Genomic DNA, 17,971 nt, shown 5'->3' on the forward strand with positions numbered 1-17,971 from the left:
TTATTTTTACTGATGAAGTCGTTTCAATCAGCTGCAGGGTTTGTTTGTTTGTTGTGGCCTCAAACATCTGATTCTAAAAACTTTATGATGCATGTTGTAATTTTGTTAGCTGTTAAAAAACAAACAAACAAACAAAAAAAAACAAGTTGTGATTCTTTTTCTTGTTTGTTTTCTCTTCGTTTTTGAGTTTAAGGTTGATTATTCATTTGTTTCCTGTTTTGTTTGTTGTTGTTGTTGTTGTTGTTGTTGTTTTATATGATTCTGTATATGATTCTTGTTTTCTGTTTTTTATGTGTGTTGGGTTTTTTTTTGAGGGACGGGATTGTTTATTTTGTTTTTTGTTCTTTTATTTTTTGTTTGTTCTCATGTGTTTGTTCTTTTGTTTTGTTTTCTTATTTTATGTAATAATTCAGAGTAAAAGCAGCACTTTGTGTTTTTCCTGTTTGAGTCTCTGCTGTTTGTTTACTGCGTCCACATACTTTTGTCCGTGTGGTGAAAAGATATTTGAGACGATTAAAGAAACAAAACAATAATTTCCCTGCAGCCTGAAGCGTCTCATGTTTTCTTCTCTTCTCCGTCTTTTTTTGTCCAGGCTTTAATAAGTGAAGCGCGGCTCATGTTGAGACCCGGAGGGAGGACAGGAAGACAGGAGGACAGGAAGACAGGAGGACAGGAGGACAGGAGGACAGGAAGACAGGAGGACAGGAAGACAGGAAGACAGGAGGACAGGAAGACAGGAGGACAGGAGGACAGAGAGGATTAAGGTAGAAAAACAATATCTCAACATACCTGAGCTGAAGAATAAAAACCCAGAGCTGCTCTCTGATCAGTCTGACAGAAAACACATAGAAACCCAAACTGATCCCAGAACTGAAAATATACAGAACCTCTCACACATCAGCAGCTCTGATTGGACATTCAGCACGAGGACACAAATGTTTTCTGGTGGAATTTTCCTTTAATTTTCTGCTCAATACAAAAACATGACTTCTGAAATCAGAGAAGCAAACTGTAAATAATAAATACACAACATGATGATGATGAAGTGTGTGTGTGTGTGTGTGTGTGTGTGTGTGTGTGTGTGTGTGTGTGTGTGTGTGAGGCTCCAGCAGGGGGCTGTCCATTGGTTCAGGATGCATCATGTGATCTTTGGCGACCTTTGACCCTGGAGAAACACAGAGATGAAGAGAAGGACACAAACACACCGTCAGGAAATTCAATCAGACTGTTAATCAATAACTGATGACTCATCGATGACTCAGTGAGTGAACAAAAACTCACATTAAACCTCAGAATATTTCAAAATGACTACAGTATAAATACAACATGGCCAAAGTATGTGGACACCTGTATGTGACAGCTACCATAAACATGTACATTAATCTGCTGTTCCAACCGACCCCACTGGACTCGGGACCAGTTGGTCTTGACTTGGGACTTGTTGGTTTTTCTTTTATCATTCATCTTGACCTGTGACTTGACTTTGGTCTTGTTGATTTCAGACAGCAGACTGGGGAACGTAGAACATCGTAAAGAACCCTCTGAAAAGTCTTGATGAGTTTAACTGAAGACTGAAATGTCAAGTCACAGTTTGATGAGAAACCAGATGCCTCTGACAGGAAGTGTGTGTGTGTGTGTGTGTGTGTGTGTGTGTGTGTGTGTGTGTGTGTGTGTGTGTGTGTGGTTTCAGTGGTTTGTCTTCATTCAGTCTTTAGTTTCGTTTGTCTTCACTGTGACTGAAGTGACCTGAAACATGGAACCAACACTGACAGACTGTCAGATATGAAGGTTCCAAAACGGTTCTTCCTGAAGCGCTGAGGTTCTTCCCAGAACAATTTGTTTCTAAAGAACCCCTTTTTGAAAAAATGATTTGATGACAAATCCCTTTTCATCTGAAGAACTGTTTTTGAAAAAAAAAAAAAAAGAGTTCCTCAAGGATTGTTGAAACCTGAACTCTGTTATTGAGGGTTTGTCACGGTTACTTTGTACCATAACATAAAAAGGTTCTCCGTAGAACGTCCTGAATGTGTTTTAGATAAAACCAATAGATATAAAAGCCCTTCAGGAGGAACCGTTTTGGAACCTTTATTTGTAAGAGTGTAAGAATCCGTCTGTCTGTTTTCTGTCAGTTTCTTACATTTCTGTCAGGCAGAGTGACGGTCAGTCCAGCCGGGGTCCTCAGACTGAGACTCAGCTTCTTCTTCCACAGATAATAGAACTCCACACACTGGGAGACGGACTTCGTCTGGACCTGAACACACAAGGACATGTGGACATGTGGACACGTGGGTAGATGGACACGTGGACAGACGGACATGTGGACATGTGGACAGATGGACATGTGGACACGTGGACACATGGACAGATGGACAGATGGACACGTGGACAGACGGACATGTGGACATGTGGACAGATGGACATGTGGACAGATGGACATGTGGACACGTGGACACATGGACAGATGGACATGTGGACAGATGGACACGTGGACACATGGACAGATGGAAACGTGGACAGATGGACACATAGACAGATGGACATGTGGACAGATGGACACGTGGACATGTGGACAGTAGGACAGATGGACAGATGGACACGTGGACACATGGACAGGTGGACATGTGGACACGTGGACACGTGGACAGGTGGACAGATGGACACATGGACATGTGGACAGATGGACAGGTGGACACATGGACACATGGACAGATGGACATGTGGACAGATGGACACATGGACACATGGACATGTGGACAGATGGACAGGTGGACAGGTGGACAGATGGACATGTGGACAGGTGGACAGATGGACACATGGACATGTGGACAGGTGGACAGATGGACACATGGACAGATGGACAGGTGGACATGTGGACATGTGGACAGATGGACACATGGACACGTGGACAGATGGACACGTGGACAGGTGGACATGTGGACAGATGGACACATGGACACATGGACATGTGGACAGAGGGACAGAAGGACACATGGACATGTGGACAGATGGACAGATGGACATGTGGACAGATGGACACATGGACATGTGGACAAGTGGACATGTGGACACATGGACAGATGGACATGTGGACAGATGGACACATGGACATGTGGACAGATGGACAGATGGACATGTGGACATGTGGACAGATGGACAGGTGGACATGTGGACAGATGGACACGTGGACAGATGGACAGATGGACATGTGGACAGATGGACAGGTGGACAGATGGACATGTGGACAGATGGACAGATGGACAGGTGGACAGGTGGACATGTGGACAGGTGGACAGGTGGACACATGGACATGTGGACAGATGGACAGGTGGACAGGTGGACATGTGGACAGATGGACACATGGACAGGTGGACACATGGACATGTGGACATGTGGACAGATGGACAGGTGGACATGTGGACAGATGGACACGTGGACAGATGGACAGATGGACATGTGGACAGATGGACAGGTGGACAGATGGACAGGTGGACAGATGGACATGTGGACAGATGGACAGATGGACAGGTGGACATGTGGACAGGTGGACAGGTGGACACATGGACATGTGGACAGATGGACAGGTGGACAGGTGGACATGTGGACAGATGGACACATGGACAGGTGGACACATGGACAGGTGGACAGGTGGACAGAGTGTGGACCAGACTGATCTGGTGTTTGATGACGAGACTCACAGCTTTCTGGATTCTGCTGAAGTCTTTGTGATGAAGCTGCAGAGATTTAACCAGCGACCTTCTCTCTGCTTCACTCCAGCTCACACCTACAACAGACATTCACTGTCATATATATTACAGTTACATCACTGTACTCCATTACAAGTTAGTCTGACAGTTCCCAAGATCAACGAGTGACAAGTCAAGTCTCAAGTTAGTCAAGTCCAGAGTGAAGTTTGAAGTCAAGACTGACACACTCGACATAAAGTCACAGTACAGACGGCTAAGTGCCAAAACAAGCTTCAAGTCAAGACGGGCATGTCCTGAGTCAAGTCCCAAGTCAAACCGACATACTCCAAGTTGATGTTCAAGTCAAAGTCCAGCTGCAAGTCTTTTTGATTTTGTCGAGTCTACAGTCATCAGATGTGTGACCCCTGCTCACTGGTATTAAATAGAACTTATACTCGTATGCTGTTGAGCTGCGTGGTTGTTGTTGTTGTTGTTGGAGGTTTCAGGAGTCGACAGCAGCTTTTCCACCGTCAGCTGGAAGACAAACAGAAACTCACCTCAGTGTCACAGCAGCCATCTTTGATTTGGAAGACTGAAGCAAGCGAAATACACAACATGTCAGGATTTAGTTAGCTTAGCTTAGCTTAGCTTAGCTTAGCTGGAGGCTTCAGCTCTTCAAAAACCAACCAACACGAGTAAAACTCACTAATGAGCCCGTTAACAATTATAACAGGTTAGAGTAACAGACCAAACAGCCAATGAGAATTTACCAGGAAGTCTCCTCTGCACTCTGATAGGACATGAAGAGCAGAATCTGGACTGGCCCCGCCCCCTGGCACCACGCTGGAGCGAGCCATCATCAGCAGAGCTTCAACTGGACAAACAGTGTATCAATCAAACGATCATCCAATAATAATCATGATTATAATGAGAACATCTGTGTGTGTGTGTGTGTGTGTGTGTGTGTGTGTGTGTGTGTGTGTGTGTGTGTGTGTGTGTACCTCTCTGTTGACTGACAGGATGTTCCAGCTCGTCCCACGGTGTCCACAGCAGCAGGGCACTGTGGGAGTTGGAGTGAGTGCATTTCCGACCCTGTAGAGGTGGGATTTCAGCCTGGAAGCTCCGCCCCACATTGATCCGCCTGTGATTGACAGCTCAGCGTGAGCAGTGACATCATCGCAACATATAAGCGTGATTCGATGGGAGGTAAACTTTACGTACGGCTTTTTGATTCCTGATGTTAAAGTTCCAGGAGGAGGAGACGTCGTCTCTGTGGCAACAAGATCATTGAGTCCATCTGCCAATCAGAGAAGCCAGAGTTTGACATCATGAACCCAGAAGGAATCAGTGTGTGTGTGTGTGTGTGTGTGTGTGTGTGTGTGTGTGTGTGTGTGTGTGTGTGTGTGTGATTGTCCTTCGCATATTTCAAGAACTGTTCATCAAACCTTCATCACACTCTGCGGGTGTATTGATGAGGAGGCAGAGGAGTGCAGTGTTGATTGGATGAGCGGTATGATGTAATGTTTTGTTTATTGAGACATGTTATTATGTTGTTAGTTATTTATTTATGCACTTATTTACACACACTTTCTTTTTTTATGCATTTATTTATGCTCTTACCTATAAACATGTGCTCTTATTTAAACACTTACATATTTGACTCTTCATTTTTTTCCCACACAAAATTTATTTATGCACTTGATCATTTATGCACTTGATCATTTATGCACTTATCTGTACACATACTTATGCACTTATATATGTATGCAGTCATTAGTTTAGGATTGATGTATGAGTGGAGCACCAGTGAGACAAAGAATAAATTCACAGATGTGTTTATTTGAATGATAAATCTACTTACTGTGTGTGTTGTGAAGTTGTACAGTCTGCACTCTCTGCTGCCTCCTGGTGGTGACGGAGCAGTACAACCCCGGCCCCACCCTGAGTGGACACAGCATTGGCGGAGGGGTGTAATGTCCACCAATGACACTGTCACCCCCGGCAACCACTCCATCACCACTGAGGGCTGATCGTTCATCATCGCCTCTACTGCTGTTTGCCCCGTCGCCCTTAGCAACTGTTTCTTCTTCTTCTAGGTGCAGAAAGCTGCGGTAGAGCACAGTGTGTCCGCTGGCTGGAGAGAGGAGGCTGCATCTCCTCTGTCCACCCCTGTGCACCTTGGCAACGCCTCTGGATTTGACGGGCACGGTGACGGGCATCACCATGGAGATGGAGGATGGGGCCGATGGGGTGGAGCCTTCAGCCTGGAGGAAAACAGAGGACATTAAAGAATAGTCATGAGATCAGCCTACACCTCACATGAAGCACAGACAGGGTGTGTCTGTCCACACACTGACACGATGAGGACAGGTTTCCTGACAGGGACAAGTTGGTACATTACAAACTTTTTTTGGGGGGGTGGGGGGGGGCACAGAGCAAAAAGGGGCGGGACATAGAAAGGGTCGATTGTTAATGTCCTCCAAAATGATGGAAAAATTTTGTGTGTGTGTGTGTGTGTGTGTGTGTGTGTGTGTGTGTGTGTGTGTGTGTGTGTGGACCTTGTTGGACCATGTAGCAGATCTGGAGCCGCTGTGGGAGCGCATGTGTCCGTTCAGCGCCGGCAGACTCCTGAAGTCCCGCTTACACACCACACACGACAACCTGTAACACACACACACACACACACACATAGCAGAAGAAATGACATCATCATCATCATCATCATCATCATCATCATCATCATCATCGTCGTCGTTCACCTTCACTCAGGTTACCTGCTGTCTAAAACCTCTGTGTTGTGTTTCAGTTGTGGTCGTTTCATCTGAAAATAAACAGACAGATTTAAATCAGTTTGAAAAATAAAACTGAGTCTGATATTTTGTTTACTGAAACATGTTTTTAATTTGTTAGTTTCTTATTTACACACTTATTTATTTACACTCTAATTCATGCATTAGTTACTGACGCACTTTTCTGTACACTTATTTACATATTCACTCATTTATGAACTTATTTATTTGTTTACTGACATATTTACTTTGTCTTTTTGTTTATGTACATATTTACACCTTTAGGATTGGGGCTACATTTGAAAAATGAACTTTAATATGTACTTTGAATATTTTTGTTATATCTAACTTACCCAGGTCCAGTCTGGTTGTCCATTTCCTCCTCCTCCTCCTCCTCCTCCTCCTCCTCCTCCTCTTCCTCCTCCTCCTCCTCCTCCTCCTCCTCCTCCTCCTCTTCCTCCTCCTCTTCCTCCTCCTCCTCTTCCTCCTGCAGACTGGCCAGCACTGCTGAGCGCCTGGTCTCCTCCCTGTGGAGAGAAGCAGCTCTCAGAGTTCCCGGTGGTGTCGAGGAGGCCCGTCTGGTCCTGGATTGGCTCACTTTGGCTCTGGAGGAGGTGTTGGTGGTGCTGACCGGGGTCAGAGGTCACGGCGTAGCTGTCATACTCCTGTAGACAACAGCTGAGGGTTTGATCTCTGCTCACCTGTCTGGATGTTTGTGAATGAAAGTCCAGTCTCTCTTCTCTAGCATATATTTGAGGGCCGGGGCTGGAGTACGTCGGGGTTTGTGGGTAATGAGGACTTGGACCCGGGGTGTTGGGGCTACAGAAGGGCTGGAGGGCACTGTTGTCATGGTAACTGTCATGGAAAAACTGATTGTTGGAGGAATCTTCGGCAGGTGCTGAACTGAACTCCAAAGAGCTCCATCTCCCCAGGGCGACTTCTCCGGACACGGAGCCCAGCGGAGAACACTGCAGCTGGGACAGAGACGGCCCCGGGGGCCCCCAGGTGTCCTGGACCGCACCCAGAGCCTCACCCTGTTCATACACGCCACTGGCAAGGAGCGTGTGGGTGTTATAGGCCGGTGTGTGTGTGTTCTCCAGTTCATCTCTGGGGTGAGTCACACCAGTACAGAACTGGTTCTGGTTCTGGAGGTGGAGATCCAGGTGGGCTGTGGTCTGGTTCTGTTTTAGAGCAGAAAGATAGTAAAAGTCTAGTGGAAGAAATACGTTCTCCTGCACCTGCATGGCATTTTATGTAACCCGTCTTTCAGGACCGTGACGGTGTCTAGTTAAGAGTCTTTGTTGTAGCTGAGGTCAGCTAATGTTTGGCAGCCATCTTGAATTGTTGTCTACCTGAGTGATGGAAAATGTTGATTTTCAGGTTTATTTTCAGACTTATTTTGCATATGATGCGACTTTGTTTCCATTTTACAAGAATTTCGTGTTTCGGTTTTGGAGTGACATGCTGCCATCCATCCAGTTCAACAAGACAATGTCAGGACACTTTCTTGTCTTTGTATGTTGTCTGGGTCAGAACTGTGAACAACAACATCAGAAGTTCTTGACCAGACACCTTCAGGGTTAGAGGTTATAAACAATATGCCACATGTGGGCGGGGAACCTGCTGTGATCTTCTCTGGTTCTGGTTTGGGTTGGACTGACTTACCTGGCAGGAGCTCTTCAGCTGGTGGCACAGGTCAGAAGGTGCTTCAGCTCTGCTCCAGTTGGGATCATCTAAACCTGGATCATGATTGTGGTTGGAGAGGTGGTACTGAGGCGAGGAGAGGAGGTGAGGGGAGGTCACCTGGGACTGCGGTACAAGGTAGGGGGAGGTTACCTGAGCCTGAGGAAGGAGATGAGGGGAGGACGCCTGGGACCAGGGCACACAGTGAGGGGAGGTGACTTGGGGCTGATAGAGGAGGTGAGGGGAGGTCACCTGGGTCTCAGGTACAATGTGAGGGGAGGTCACCTCCTGAGGGTGGGAGAGGTGAAGGGAGGTCATCTGGAGATGATGAGGGGAGGTTACCTGATGCTCAGGGAGGTGAGGGGAGGATACCTGAGGCATGAAGTGATTCAAGGGCACCTGTAGATGAGGACGAGGATGTGAGGGTAAGAAGACGAGGACAGTACATAAATTAATAAGTACTTCAATAAAAAAAGATAAGTGCATGAATAACTACATCAGTACATGATTAGATGAGTACGGATGTGAGTAGTTCAATGTAGAAATAAGTAAATAAGAACCTTGGCGTGAGGAGAGTTTCCGTGGTTGGTGGTTAACGACGGGGAGGGGAAGGGATGGATGATGGGAGGTGGACAGGAGGAGGAAAATGGCCACAAGTCAGACATGATGTCACGCACACACGCATCTGTTGACACTGAGTTGAGGTGTGTCTCTGAGCATGATTCTGAGTGTATGAACAGGTTGTGTCTTATCTGGAGGACGGCTTCATGTCAATCTGATGATCTGCAGAAGGACACAAGTCTGGTTAGTAAAACTCATCTGCTGTGGTAACAGAGGACTCCTGATCTTATTATCAAATACTGAATGAGACTGTCTGTTACTGTCCCTGCGTGGACACCTGGTCCTTACTGTCTGTACGTGGACACCTGGTCCCTACTGTCTGTACGTGGACACCTGGTCGTGGACACCTGGTCCTTACTGTCTGTACGTGGACACCTGGTCGTGGACACCTGGTCCTTACTGTCTGTACGTGGACACCTGGTCCCTACTGTCTGTACGTGGACACCTGGTCCTTACTGTCTGTACGTGGACGCCTGGTCCTTACTGTCTGTACGTGGACACCTGGTCCTTACTGTCTGTACGTGGACACCTGGTTGTGGACACCTGGTCCTTACTGTCTGTACGTGGACACCCGGTTGTCCTTACTGTCTGTACGTGGACGCCTGGTCCTTACTGTCTGTACGTAGACGCCTGGACCTTACTGTCTGTATGTGGACGCCTGGTCCTTACTGTCTGTACGTGGACACCTGGTCCTTACTGTCTGTACGTGGACACCTGGTCCTTACTGTCTGTACGTGGACGCCTGGTCCTTACTGTCTGTACGTGGACGCCTGGACCTTACTGTCTATACGTGGACACTTGGACCTTACTGTCTGTACGTGGACGCCTGGTGGTCATTACTGTCTGTATGTGGACACCTGGTCCTTACTGTCTGTACGTGGACACCTGGTCCTTACTGTCTGTACGTGGACACCTGGACCTTACTGTCCGTACGTGGACACCTGGTCATTACTGTCTGTACGTGGACGCCTGGTGGTCATTACTGTCTGTACGTGGACACCTGGACCTTACTGTCTGTACGTGGACACCTGGTCCTTACTGTCTGTACATGGACACCTTGTCTTTACTGTCTGTACGTGGACACCCGGTGGTCGTTACTGTCTCTACGTGGACACCTGGTCCTTACTGTCTGTACGTGGACGCCTGGTGGTCATTACTGTCTGTACGTGGACACCTGGTCCTTACTGTCTGTACGTGGACGCCTGGTGGTCATTACTGTCTGTACATGGACACCTGGTCCTTACTGTCTGTACGTGGACACCTGGTCATTACTGTCTGTACGTGGACACCTGGTCATTACTGTCTGTACGTGGACACCTGGTGGTCATTACTGTCTGTACGTGGACACCTGGTCCTTACTGTCTGTACGTGGACACCTGGTCCTTACTGTCTGTACGTGGACGCCTGGTGGTCATTACTGTCTGTACGTGGACGCCTGGTGGTCATTACTGTCTGTACGTGGACACCTGGACCTTACTGTCTGTACGTGGACACCTGGTCCTTACTGTCTGTACGTGGACACCTGGTCTTTACTGTCTGTACGTGGACACCCGGTGGTCGTTACTGTCTCTTCGTGGACACCCGGTGGTCATTACTGTCTCTACGTGGACACCCGGTGGTCCTTATTGTCTGTACGTGGACGCCTGGTGGTCATTACTGTCTGTACGAGGACACCTGGTCCTTACTGTCTGTACGTGGACACCTGGTCATTACTGTCTGTACGTGGACACCTGGTCATTACTGTCTGTACGTGGACACCTGGTGGTCATTACTGTCTGTACGTGGACACCTGGTCCTTACTGTCTGTACGTGGACGCCTGGTGGTCATTACTGTCTGTACGTGGACACCTGGTGGTCCTTACTGTCTGTACATGGACACCTGGTCCTTACTGTCTGTACGTGGACACCTGGTCCTTACTGTCTGTACGTGGACACCTGGTCCTTACTGTCTGTACGTGGACGCCTGGTGGTCATTACTGTCTGTACGTGGACGCCTGGTGGTCATTACTGTCTGTACGTGGACACCTGGACCTTACTGTCTGTACGTGGACACCTGGTCCTTACTGTCTGTACATGGACACCTGGTCCTTACTGTCTGTACGTGGACACCTGGTCCTTACTGTCTGTACGTGGACACCTGGTCTTTACTGTCTGTACGTGGACACCTGGTCCTTACTGTCTGTACGTGGACACCTGGTCCTTACTGTCTGTACGTGGACACCTGGTCTTTACTGTCTGTATGTGGACGCCTGGTGGTCATTACTGTCTGTACGTGGACACCTGGACCTTACTGTCTGTACGTGGACACCTGGTCCTTACTGTCTGTACGTGGACACCTGGTCCTTACTGTCTGTACGTGGACACCTGGTCTTTACTGTCTGTACGTGGACACCCGGTGGTCGTTACTGTCTCTTCGTGGACACCCGGTGGTCATTACTGTCTCTACGTGGACACCCGGTGGTCCTTATTGTCTGTACGTGGACGCCTGGTGGTCATTACTGTCTGTACGAGGACACCTGGTCCTTACTGTCTGTACGTGGACACCTGGTCTTTACTGTCTGTACGTGGACACCTGGTCCTTACTGTCTGTACGTGGACACCTGGTCGTTACTGTCTGTACGTGGACACCCGGTGGTCGTTACTGTCCCTGCGTGGACACCCGGTAGTTCTTATTGTCTCTGATCTTTAAATGAAAATCGCTTGTTTTTATCTGTAGTGGACAGGAAAGTGCAACCTTGAAAACATTTCCATGGCTGATTGTTTTAACTAGTCTTACTGGTTGAACTGGTCTCACTGGGTTGTAAAGTGTTGAAGTGAAGATATAAAGTGAGAGCACAGAGACGACAGCAGCTCCGCGGCCGTATGACTCAGTGTGAACGTGTGATAACAGGACACTTCTAAGAATTCGCACCCACAGTTGATTGAGCTGACTTCTCTTAAAGGGACACGTTCAGTTTAATTTCAAACAAAAATCAACACAAATTATTCCTTATTTCATTTCTTCAAACTTATTTTCTGTCATTCAGATGGACGTTCTCTGATTTTTGGAAAGGACAAAATTAATTATCTTTAAAAGTTTTCTCACACTTTCTGTCATTTCCTCTCAGTCGTCATTTAAAACATAAAAATTTAAATTCATCACAATTCAGAGTGTACAGAGAGTAATGATGTCACGCAGAAAATTAAAGTACAAACAGTAAATAAAAACAAACAGAGAGCAAACAGCTGATCTTACATTAACATTTAGTTTGATATAAAATGTAAATGAAATAACTTCTCACCTGAAACATCCTCGACTCGACTGAGTCTGACTGTGTGTGTGTGTGTGTGTGTGTGTGTGTGTGTGTGTGTTGTCAGGATGTGGTCACATGTTCTTCCTCTCTCTGGTCGTCTCTGTTTCTTCCTCATGATGCTGATCTCACAGGCCAGTGACTCTGACGAGCTCGAACAAACAGAAAAATGAAAATATGAGACAAATAAAATACACAATACACAGTACAATTCAAGGAAAAACTACAAATATATGAAGGTGGAATGTGTTCTGTTAGAATGTTGACAGTGTCAGCGATAGTTATTATATTATATTATATTATATTATATTATATTATATTATATTATATTATATTATATTATATTATTATGACAAATGTTTGCCATAATGATAACATGGTCACTATCCCGCCTCGCTGTCACAGGCGGAACCTTTGTCGGGCGGATCGCAGCGCTGCACGGTGCCTTCTCGGTGCGGGACCGAGGTCAGAGCAACAAACAGGAAATGGGTCCGTCTAAAGCGATTTAACCCTTCAGAATAAAAGAAGAACAAAATTCAGGTGTTAATTTTTTGTTTTGTTCGATTTATAAAGTGTGATGCACAATTAAATATAACAGATAACAATAAAAAAAATGTTTATACGTTTGTTTAAAATCTATTTTCCGTTTGGTATATTATTTTAACACATACAAACAAAACCAGTCAGGACAGGGACATAAAATGGAGGGAATTAAGTAAAAAAATATACAAAAATAATGTATCCTGTGTACAGACTGTGTTTAACATGGCTATTTGGTGCCATATTTAAATGGTTTTCATCCAAAGTCTGAAGGCAGTACGTTTCATTTTATGTGCATTTAAATCATTGAATTGTATTTATTTTTTTATTTTTTAATCTCTGATGACATCATCATCATTATTGTTACAAAACATTATTTAGGAATTTGACTTGTTAATTGGCAGGTATTATTGATATAAGTGACCAATTTATTGTTAATATTATCAATTTGACTATATATATATATATATATATATATATATACATATATATGTATATATGTATTAGAAATTCTGAGGTTATGAATCCAAATAATTTTTCTTCATTTTTTTTACCCTTCAGATTTCGTTGAGTGATGAAAATATTTTCTGTAATGTTTTTCACACCGCCCTACACTCTCACTGAGTTCACTGCGTCTCTTTTACAACTGCAGAACGATACAGAGGACACGTCCTGTTCTTTTATTTTGAAGGTCGATAACGGAAGTTGTGTTTAACGTCGGTCGTCTAGCTTCTCCACCGGCTCAGGTCAGCACGAGACCGGACTGTTCTCTGCCTCATTAACATCATTTAATCCGTCAGACTGTTTGTTCGGAAGTAATTCATTAAAGCTGTCGTCTGTTTTTCAGTGACGTCATCAGCGAACATGGCGAACACTAAAGCTAATGCTAACGCTGGCTCGTGAAGCGGCGCACTTAGAATGGAACCCCAGATTCGTGAAATTCTCGCGAGATTTTATGCTGTTGCTCTTTGATTGTGTTCGTTGTTCAAACTGAAGATGATTCATAAAGTGACTTTTGTTGATGTTTCAGATCTGAGCGGGTTTCCGGACAGAAAACATCCGGGTCGAGTTAAATAGGAGCAAGATTTGGGTTAAAATGATCAACTCTCGCGATATCTTTCTTGGGTCTGGGGTTCTTTTCTAGGAACAGCGCAAAACTACTCCAGGACAGTTGAACAGTCAAACTTTACGTCATTTCCATTTAATTTATGAAAGACAAGTAGTAAATAATAAGGAAATGGTTCAGTAACTTTTGTTTTATTCAACGGAACTAAAGTTAAAAAAAAAAAAGAAGTTATTTTCACGCCTTTCCTGTTACAATTATTTTATTGTGAATTAATCTGTTCATTATTTTTTTTTCCAGTAATCAATTAATTGTTTAGTTCATAAAATGTAAGAAAATGTTGATCAAAGTCCAAGATGACGTCCTCAAATGTCTCGTTTTGTCCACAACTCAAAGATCATCAGTTTACTGTCAGAGAGGAAAGAAACCAGAAAAGTTTCACATTTATTTCACTGAAATCAGAGAATTTAGATATTTTTTAAATTTCTAAATGATTCATCAGAATTGTTGACAATGAATTTCATAATCCTTGAATCATTGCAGCTCCGTCGTCCACCTGTCTGGTTGGACTCACCTGTGGACTGAACTGTTTATTTTCCCATCATAGATTTTGTCCACCATGTGGCTGTGAAGCAGAGACGGAGGAGTCTGAAGGAGACACCATGATGTCTCACATCTGGAGGACGTTGTCTCTTTTAAGAGGCCGCTCAGGTGTTTGCAGGTGTCCAACCAGCAGACAGGTGTGTGTGAGCAGCTCCGCCTCCTCTGACAGCAGTAAGACGGGGGTGGTCCTCCACTCCCAGTCCACAGACGTGTACGAGAACCTGGCTCTTGAGGACTGGATTGACGCCAACGTGGACCTGCAGCGGCGCGGCGTCCTCCTGCTGTGGAGGAACCGGCCGGCTGTGGTCATCGGCCGCCACCAGAACCCCTGGACCGAGTGCAACCTGCCGGCCATGAGGAAGGCGGGGATCCCACTGGCCCGCAGGCGGAGCGGCGGCGGGACCGTCTTCCATGACCTCGGGAACCTCAACCTGACCTTCTTTACTTCCAAGAAGGCGTACGACCGACAGAGGAACCTGCGGGTCGTCACGGAGGCTCTGAGGCGTCTGCGGCCGGGACTGGACGTCCACGCCACCGACAGATTCGACATTTTACTCAATGGACACTTCAAGATCTCAGGTAGGGAGAGACGGGACGGACTACTGTCCAACAAGAGAACTACAAGTCCCAGAAAGCACTGCAGTAGGAACATGACATGTTGTTTACTTAGTTGTTTTCTGTGTTGTTTACAGTCTCCTTTGTTTATGTTGATGTTGTTTACTTGATTTATTATGTTACTGTTGTTTATGTTTTTGTTGTTGTTTATATTTGTTTACGTGTCCAGGCAGTGCGTCCAGACTGAGCAGGACGTCGTCCTACCATCACTGCACTCTGCTTCACTCAGCTGACCGCTCGGCCCTCGCCACCGTGCTCCGCCCCTCTTGTACCGGGATCCAGAGCAACGCCACGCCCAGCATCCCCTCACCTGTTGCCAACCTGCTGGACCACGCCCCCTCGCTGCAGTGGGAGGAGCTGCTGGACGCTCTGGTGCAGCAGTACAACACAGGTACTCTACAGGTGTGACAGAGGCCCCCTGCTGGAAGCACGGTGTAACCTGAGGCGGATTGATGAGACACATTCACTGATAAATGATCGATCGATCACTCTGATCGTTACATGGAAACAACAAACATTGACGTCAGGACCTCCACAGGTTTGACCTGATGTACAGGTGTGTCGGCACATGGTGACATCACTGACGGTGTGGCCACTGTCTCTGTTGTTTCTATGGCAACATATCAATATTATATTGTTGTATCAAATCGTACATGAGACCAAACATCACCTTATATGGTCATCAGTGTCGTCTCTTCCTGGTTTTAGCGGCTGCGTTACAGTGACATCATTCTCTGAATGTCAGGTAACGTTTTAAGTGTAATGATCTCAGGTAAACGTTGCAGTATCGTTATTATATAAAATACAGGAAGCGTCATGCAGACGTGTCAAAAATACCAGACTGTCTTTTATAACATGATTACATGATCAATAATTATCAATATCGACCGATATGCAACTTTTTTCAGCTATATTGCCTTGTTGTTTCCATCCTAATGCTCTGTCTTCTGTCCCCTGTCCTGTCCTCTGTCCCCTGTCCTGTCCTCTGTCCCCTGTCCTCTGTCCTGTCCTCTGTCCTCTGTCCTCTGTCCTGTCCTCTGTCCTGTCCCCTGTCCTCTGTCCTGTCCTCTGTCCTCTGTCCCCTGTCCTCTGTCCCCTGTCCTCTGTCCTGTCCTCTGTCCTCTGTCCTGTCCTCTGTCCTCTGTCCTCTGTCCTCTGTCCTGTCCTCTGTCCCCTGTCCTCTGTCCTCTGTCCTCTGTCCTCTGTCCTGTCCTCTTCAGAGTTCAGCTTCAGCGCTGAGTCCGTCCTCGTTGACCCGGCCAATGAAGCAGCGTTTCCTGGTCTCAGCAGGATGGTGGCGGAACTGCGTGAGTGGGACTGGACGTTCGGAAAGACGCCTAAATTCAGCGTCCAAACCGTCCTGGACCTGACAGATGATGGACGGTCCTCTCGCAGCTCCGCCCGGCTACACATGGAGGTGAAGAACGGCGTGATTGAGGGCTGCGAGCTGGATGTCCCGGCAGACTGGCTGCCACGCCGGCTGAGTGGTGAACTGAGCGGCGTGCTGGTCGGCGAGAGGTTTTGTCAGCACCGAGCGGCTGCGGCTGTGACGGCGCTGCTGCGGTCCGAGAGCGGTGAGCCGCGGGACAGACTGCACCACCTGTGTGATGCTGTGGTGTCGGCGATGGGCTGAAGTGACATAAACATGACATAAAGTCCTTCTGCAGCCAACGGAACAAACTACAGCCTGATGATTTATCTGCTCTTTAAAACAAGGAGCTTTTTTATTTTCTTTGACATGAAATCAGATTGTTTATTTATTTGTGTCTCTGATTTCTCTTTTTTTTTTTATCACAATAAACTTTAAGTTATTCATCTGTCGTGTGGCCGTCCTGGACGCCGTTCTGCTCAGTTAACAGTTGTCGGCCATATATGGTCGTCCTTCCTGGTTAAATGATTCAAAACAAACTTTTCTCATCAAACAAACTTGATTTGAGTTCACTTTTACTGCAGAAAACATCTTTAATAAGCTTCAGATATTCAGTTGAAATAAACCATAATAAAAGAAGAGTTTCAGGAGAGTCTGAACTCTCACACAGTGCATGCTGGGAAGTCTGCTAACATGTCGATTACATTTCTTTATAAACTTAATTTAATGAGTTAACTGAACTCTGTTATAGTTCATTCATTCAACTCAACATTTTAAAATAACAGTTGAGAATAAATACAAGGTGATATTTCAACTTTACAGAATAAAACCTGAATAAAACTAAACATTTTTATTATTGGAGATTTTCTTTAATATATAAATATAAAAGTTGGCCAATATCACGACAAAAATGATCGGGGAGAGAAAAGCAAACAAAAAGGTGAAACCTGTACATTTCTGGATGTTTTCAACGCATCTTTAAAAGAATCTTTCGTGCTTTTCAAAATAAAAGCACCACGGCCTCGCTGAAGCTGTGGGGAAGTTCATGTGGCAGTGCGCATGCGCAGTGCTGCTGATTCGAGCCATGCGCGCTGCTGGGAGCTGAGGGGGAAAAATGAGGAGGATTCACTCTGATGATTTCTCGTGGGACAAAATAATGTGAATATGTTATTAATGGTCTTTAAATTCAGATTAAATATGCATATTTATTATTATTATTATTATTATTATTATTATTATTATTATTATCGTTATTATTATTATTATTATTGTTATTATGTAAAATCTTATAACACGAAGTGCTTCACATCAGAAAAAGATTAAAAAAAATTAATTATTGTAAGAAAAGACTTGATATGATGGATGTTATAATGTGAACAAAATGGATATTGATTTTTTTTTCCTGGCATGGCAACTTTATGTTTCTGTATTCTCCCTTTTTTCCTTAATAATAATAATAATAATAATAAGAAGAATAAATTATTATACGTTAGTAATTAAAGTGACGCGTTACTTGATATTTAATTCTTTTAATTATTTTTAAAGCATTCTTTTCAATTATTTTCTATCATACAATATTTAACGTTCATTTTTGCACATTATAATGATATAATAATTACATGTTTGTATTTCTGATTATAAATATGAATAAATATTTTAAAATCTAGATAATAATTATCGGTCTGCCGTCGTTTTCTGTGGAACTAAATCCCACA

At 45.1% G+C, this 17,971-nt stretch overlaps 2 protein-coding genes across 4 annotated transcripts; one reads left to right on the forward strand and one right to left on the reverse strand.

Annotated features, from left to right (window-relative positions):
* Window positions 1-914: 914 nt before the first annotated feature.
* Window positions 915-12,231, reverse strand: LOC146305034 (uncharacterized). 2 transcript variants are annotated; one of them, XM_084714056.1, is made up of 14 exons: window positions 12,058-12,229; window positions 8,716-8,938; window positions 8,138-8,554; window positions 6,826-7,653; window positions 6,458-6,504; window positions 6,242-6,344; window positions 5,545-5,947; window positions 4,905-4,980; window positions 4,685-4,824; window positions 4,454-4,557; window positions 4,139-4,217; window positions 3,696-3,781; window positions 2,138-2,251; window positions 915-1,165 (listed from the first exon to the last, which is right to left on the reverse strand). In XM_084714056.1, exons 2-14 carry the CDS (start codon window positions 8,818-8,820, stop codon window positions 1,139-1,141), a joined length of 2,529 nt encoding a protein of 842 aa, XP_084570182.1. In that variant the 5' UTR covers window positions 8,821-8,938; window positions 12,058-12,229; the 3' UTR covers window positions 915-1,138. The 2 variants fall into 2 exon arrangements, 1 of the variants encoding a protein (XP_084570182.1); XR_014769329.1 differs by lacking the exon at window positions 915-1,165 and having other exon boundaries at window positions 2,211-2,251; window positions 4,117-4,217; window positions 12,058-12,231.
* Window positions 12,232-13,263: 1,032 nt separating this feature from the next.
* On the forward strand, window positions 13,264-16,540 carry lipt1 (lipoyltransferase 1). Of its 2 annotated transcripts, XM_084714091.1 has the most exons (4): window positions 13,264-13,352; window positions 14,277-14,851; window positions 15,057-15,278; window positions 16,108-16,540. In XM_084714091.1, the coding sequence occupies exons 2-4, from the start codon at window positions 14,332-14,334 to the stop codon at window positions 16,518-16,520; spliced, it is 1,155 nt and encodes a 384-aa protein (XP_084570217.1). In that variant the 5' UTR covers window positions 13,264-13,352; window positions 14,277-14,331; the 3' UTR covers window positions 16,521-16,540. The 2 variants fall into 2 exon arrangements, with proteins under 2 accessions (XP_084570217.1, XP_084570218.1); XM_084714092.1 differs by lacking the exon at window positions 13,264-13,352 and having other exon boundaries at window positions 13,360-14,851.
* Window positions 16,541-17,971: the final 1,431 nt, after the last annotated feature.

The sequence above is a fragment of the Lutjanus erythropterus genome, chromosome 24 (genome assembly GCF_056507025.1).
Source record: "Lutjanus erythropterus isolate fLutEry1 chromosome 24, fLutEry1.hap2, whole genome shotgun sequence".
In the NCBI taxonomy this organism is placed as follows: Eukaryota; Metazoa; Chordata; class Actinopteri; order Lutjaniformes; family Lutjanidae; genus Lutjanus; species Lutjanus erythropterus.

Excerpts from the sequence above, each read along its gene's own strand:
- LOC146305034 (XM_084714056.1), bottom strand. The coding sequence starts at position 8,820 with ATGTCTGACTTGTGGCCATTTTCCTCCTCCTGTCCACCTCCCATCATC. Across the intron at positions 4,981-5,544 it reads ACAACTTCACAACACACACA|ATGGACTCAATGATCTTGTT; the intron begins GTAAGTAGATTT and ends TCTGATTGGCAG. Across the intron at positions 4,218-4,453 it reads AGTGCAGAGGAGACTTCCTG|CTGACGGTGGAAAAGCTGCT; the intron begins GTAAATTCTCAT and ends TTTGTCTTCCAG.
- lipt1 (XM_084714091.1), top strand. The coding sequence starts at position 14,332 with ATGATGTCTCACATCTGGAGGACGTTGTCTCTTTTAAGAGGCCGCTCA. Across the intron at positions 14,852-15,056 it reads TGGACACTTCAAGATCTCAG|GCAGTGCGTCCAGACTGAGC; the intron begins GTAGGGAGAGAC and ends TTACGTGTCCAG. Across the intron at positions 15,279-16,107 it reads GGTGCAGCAGTACAACACAG|AGTTCAGCTTCAGCGCTGAG; the intron begins GTACTCTACAGG and ends TGTCCTCTTCAG.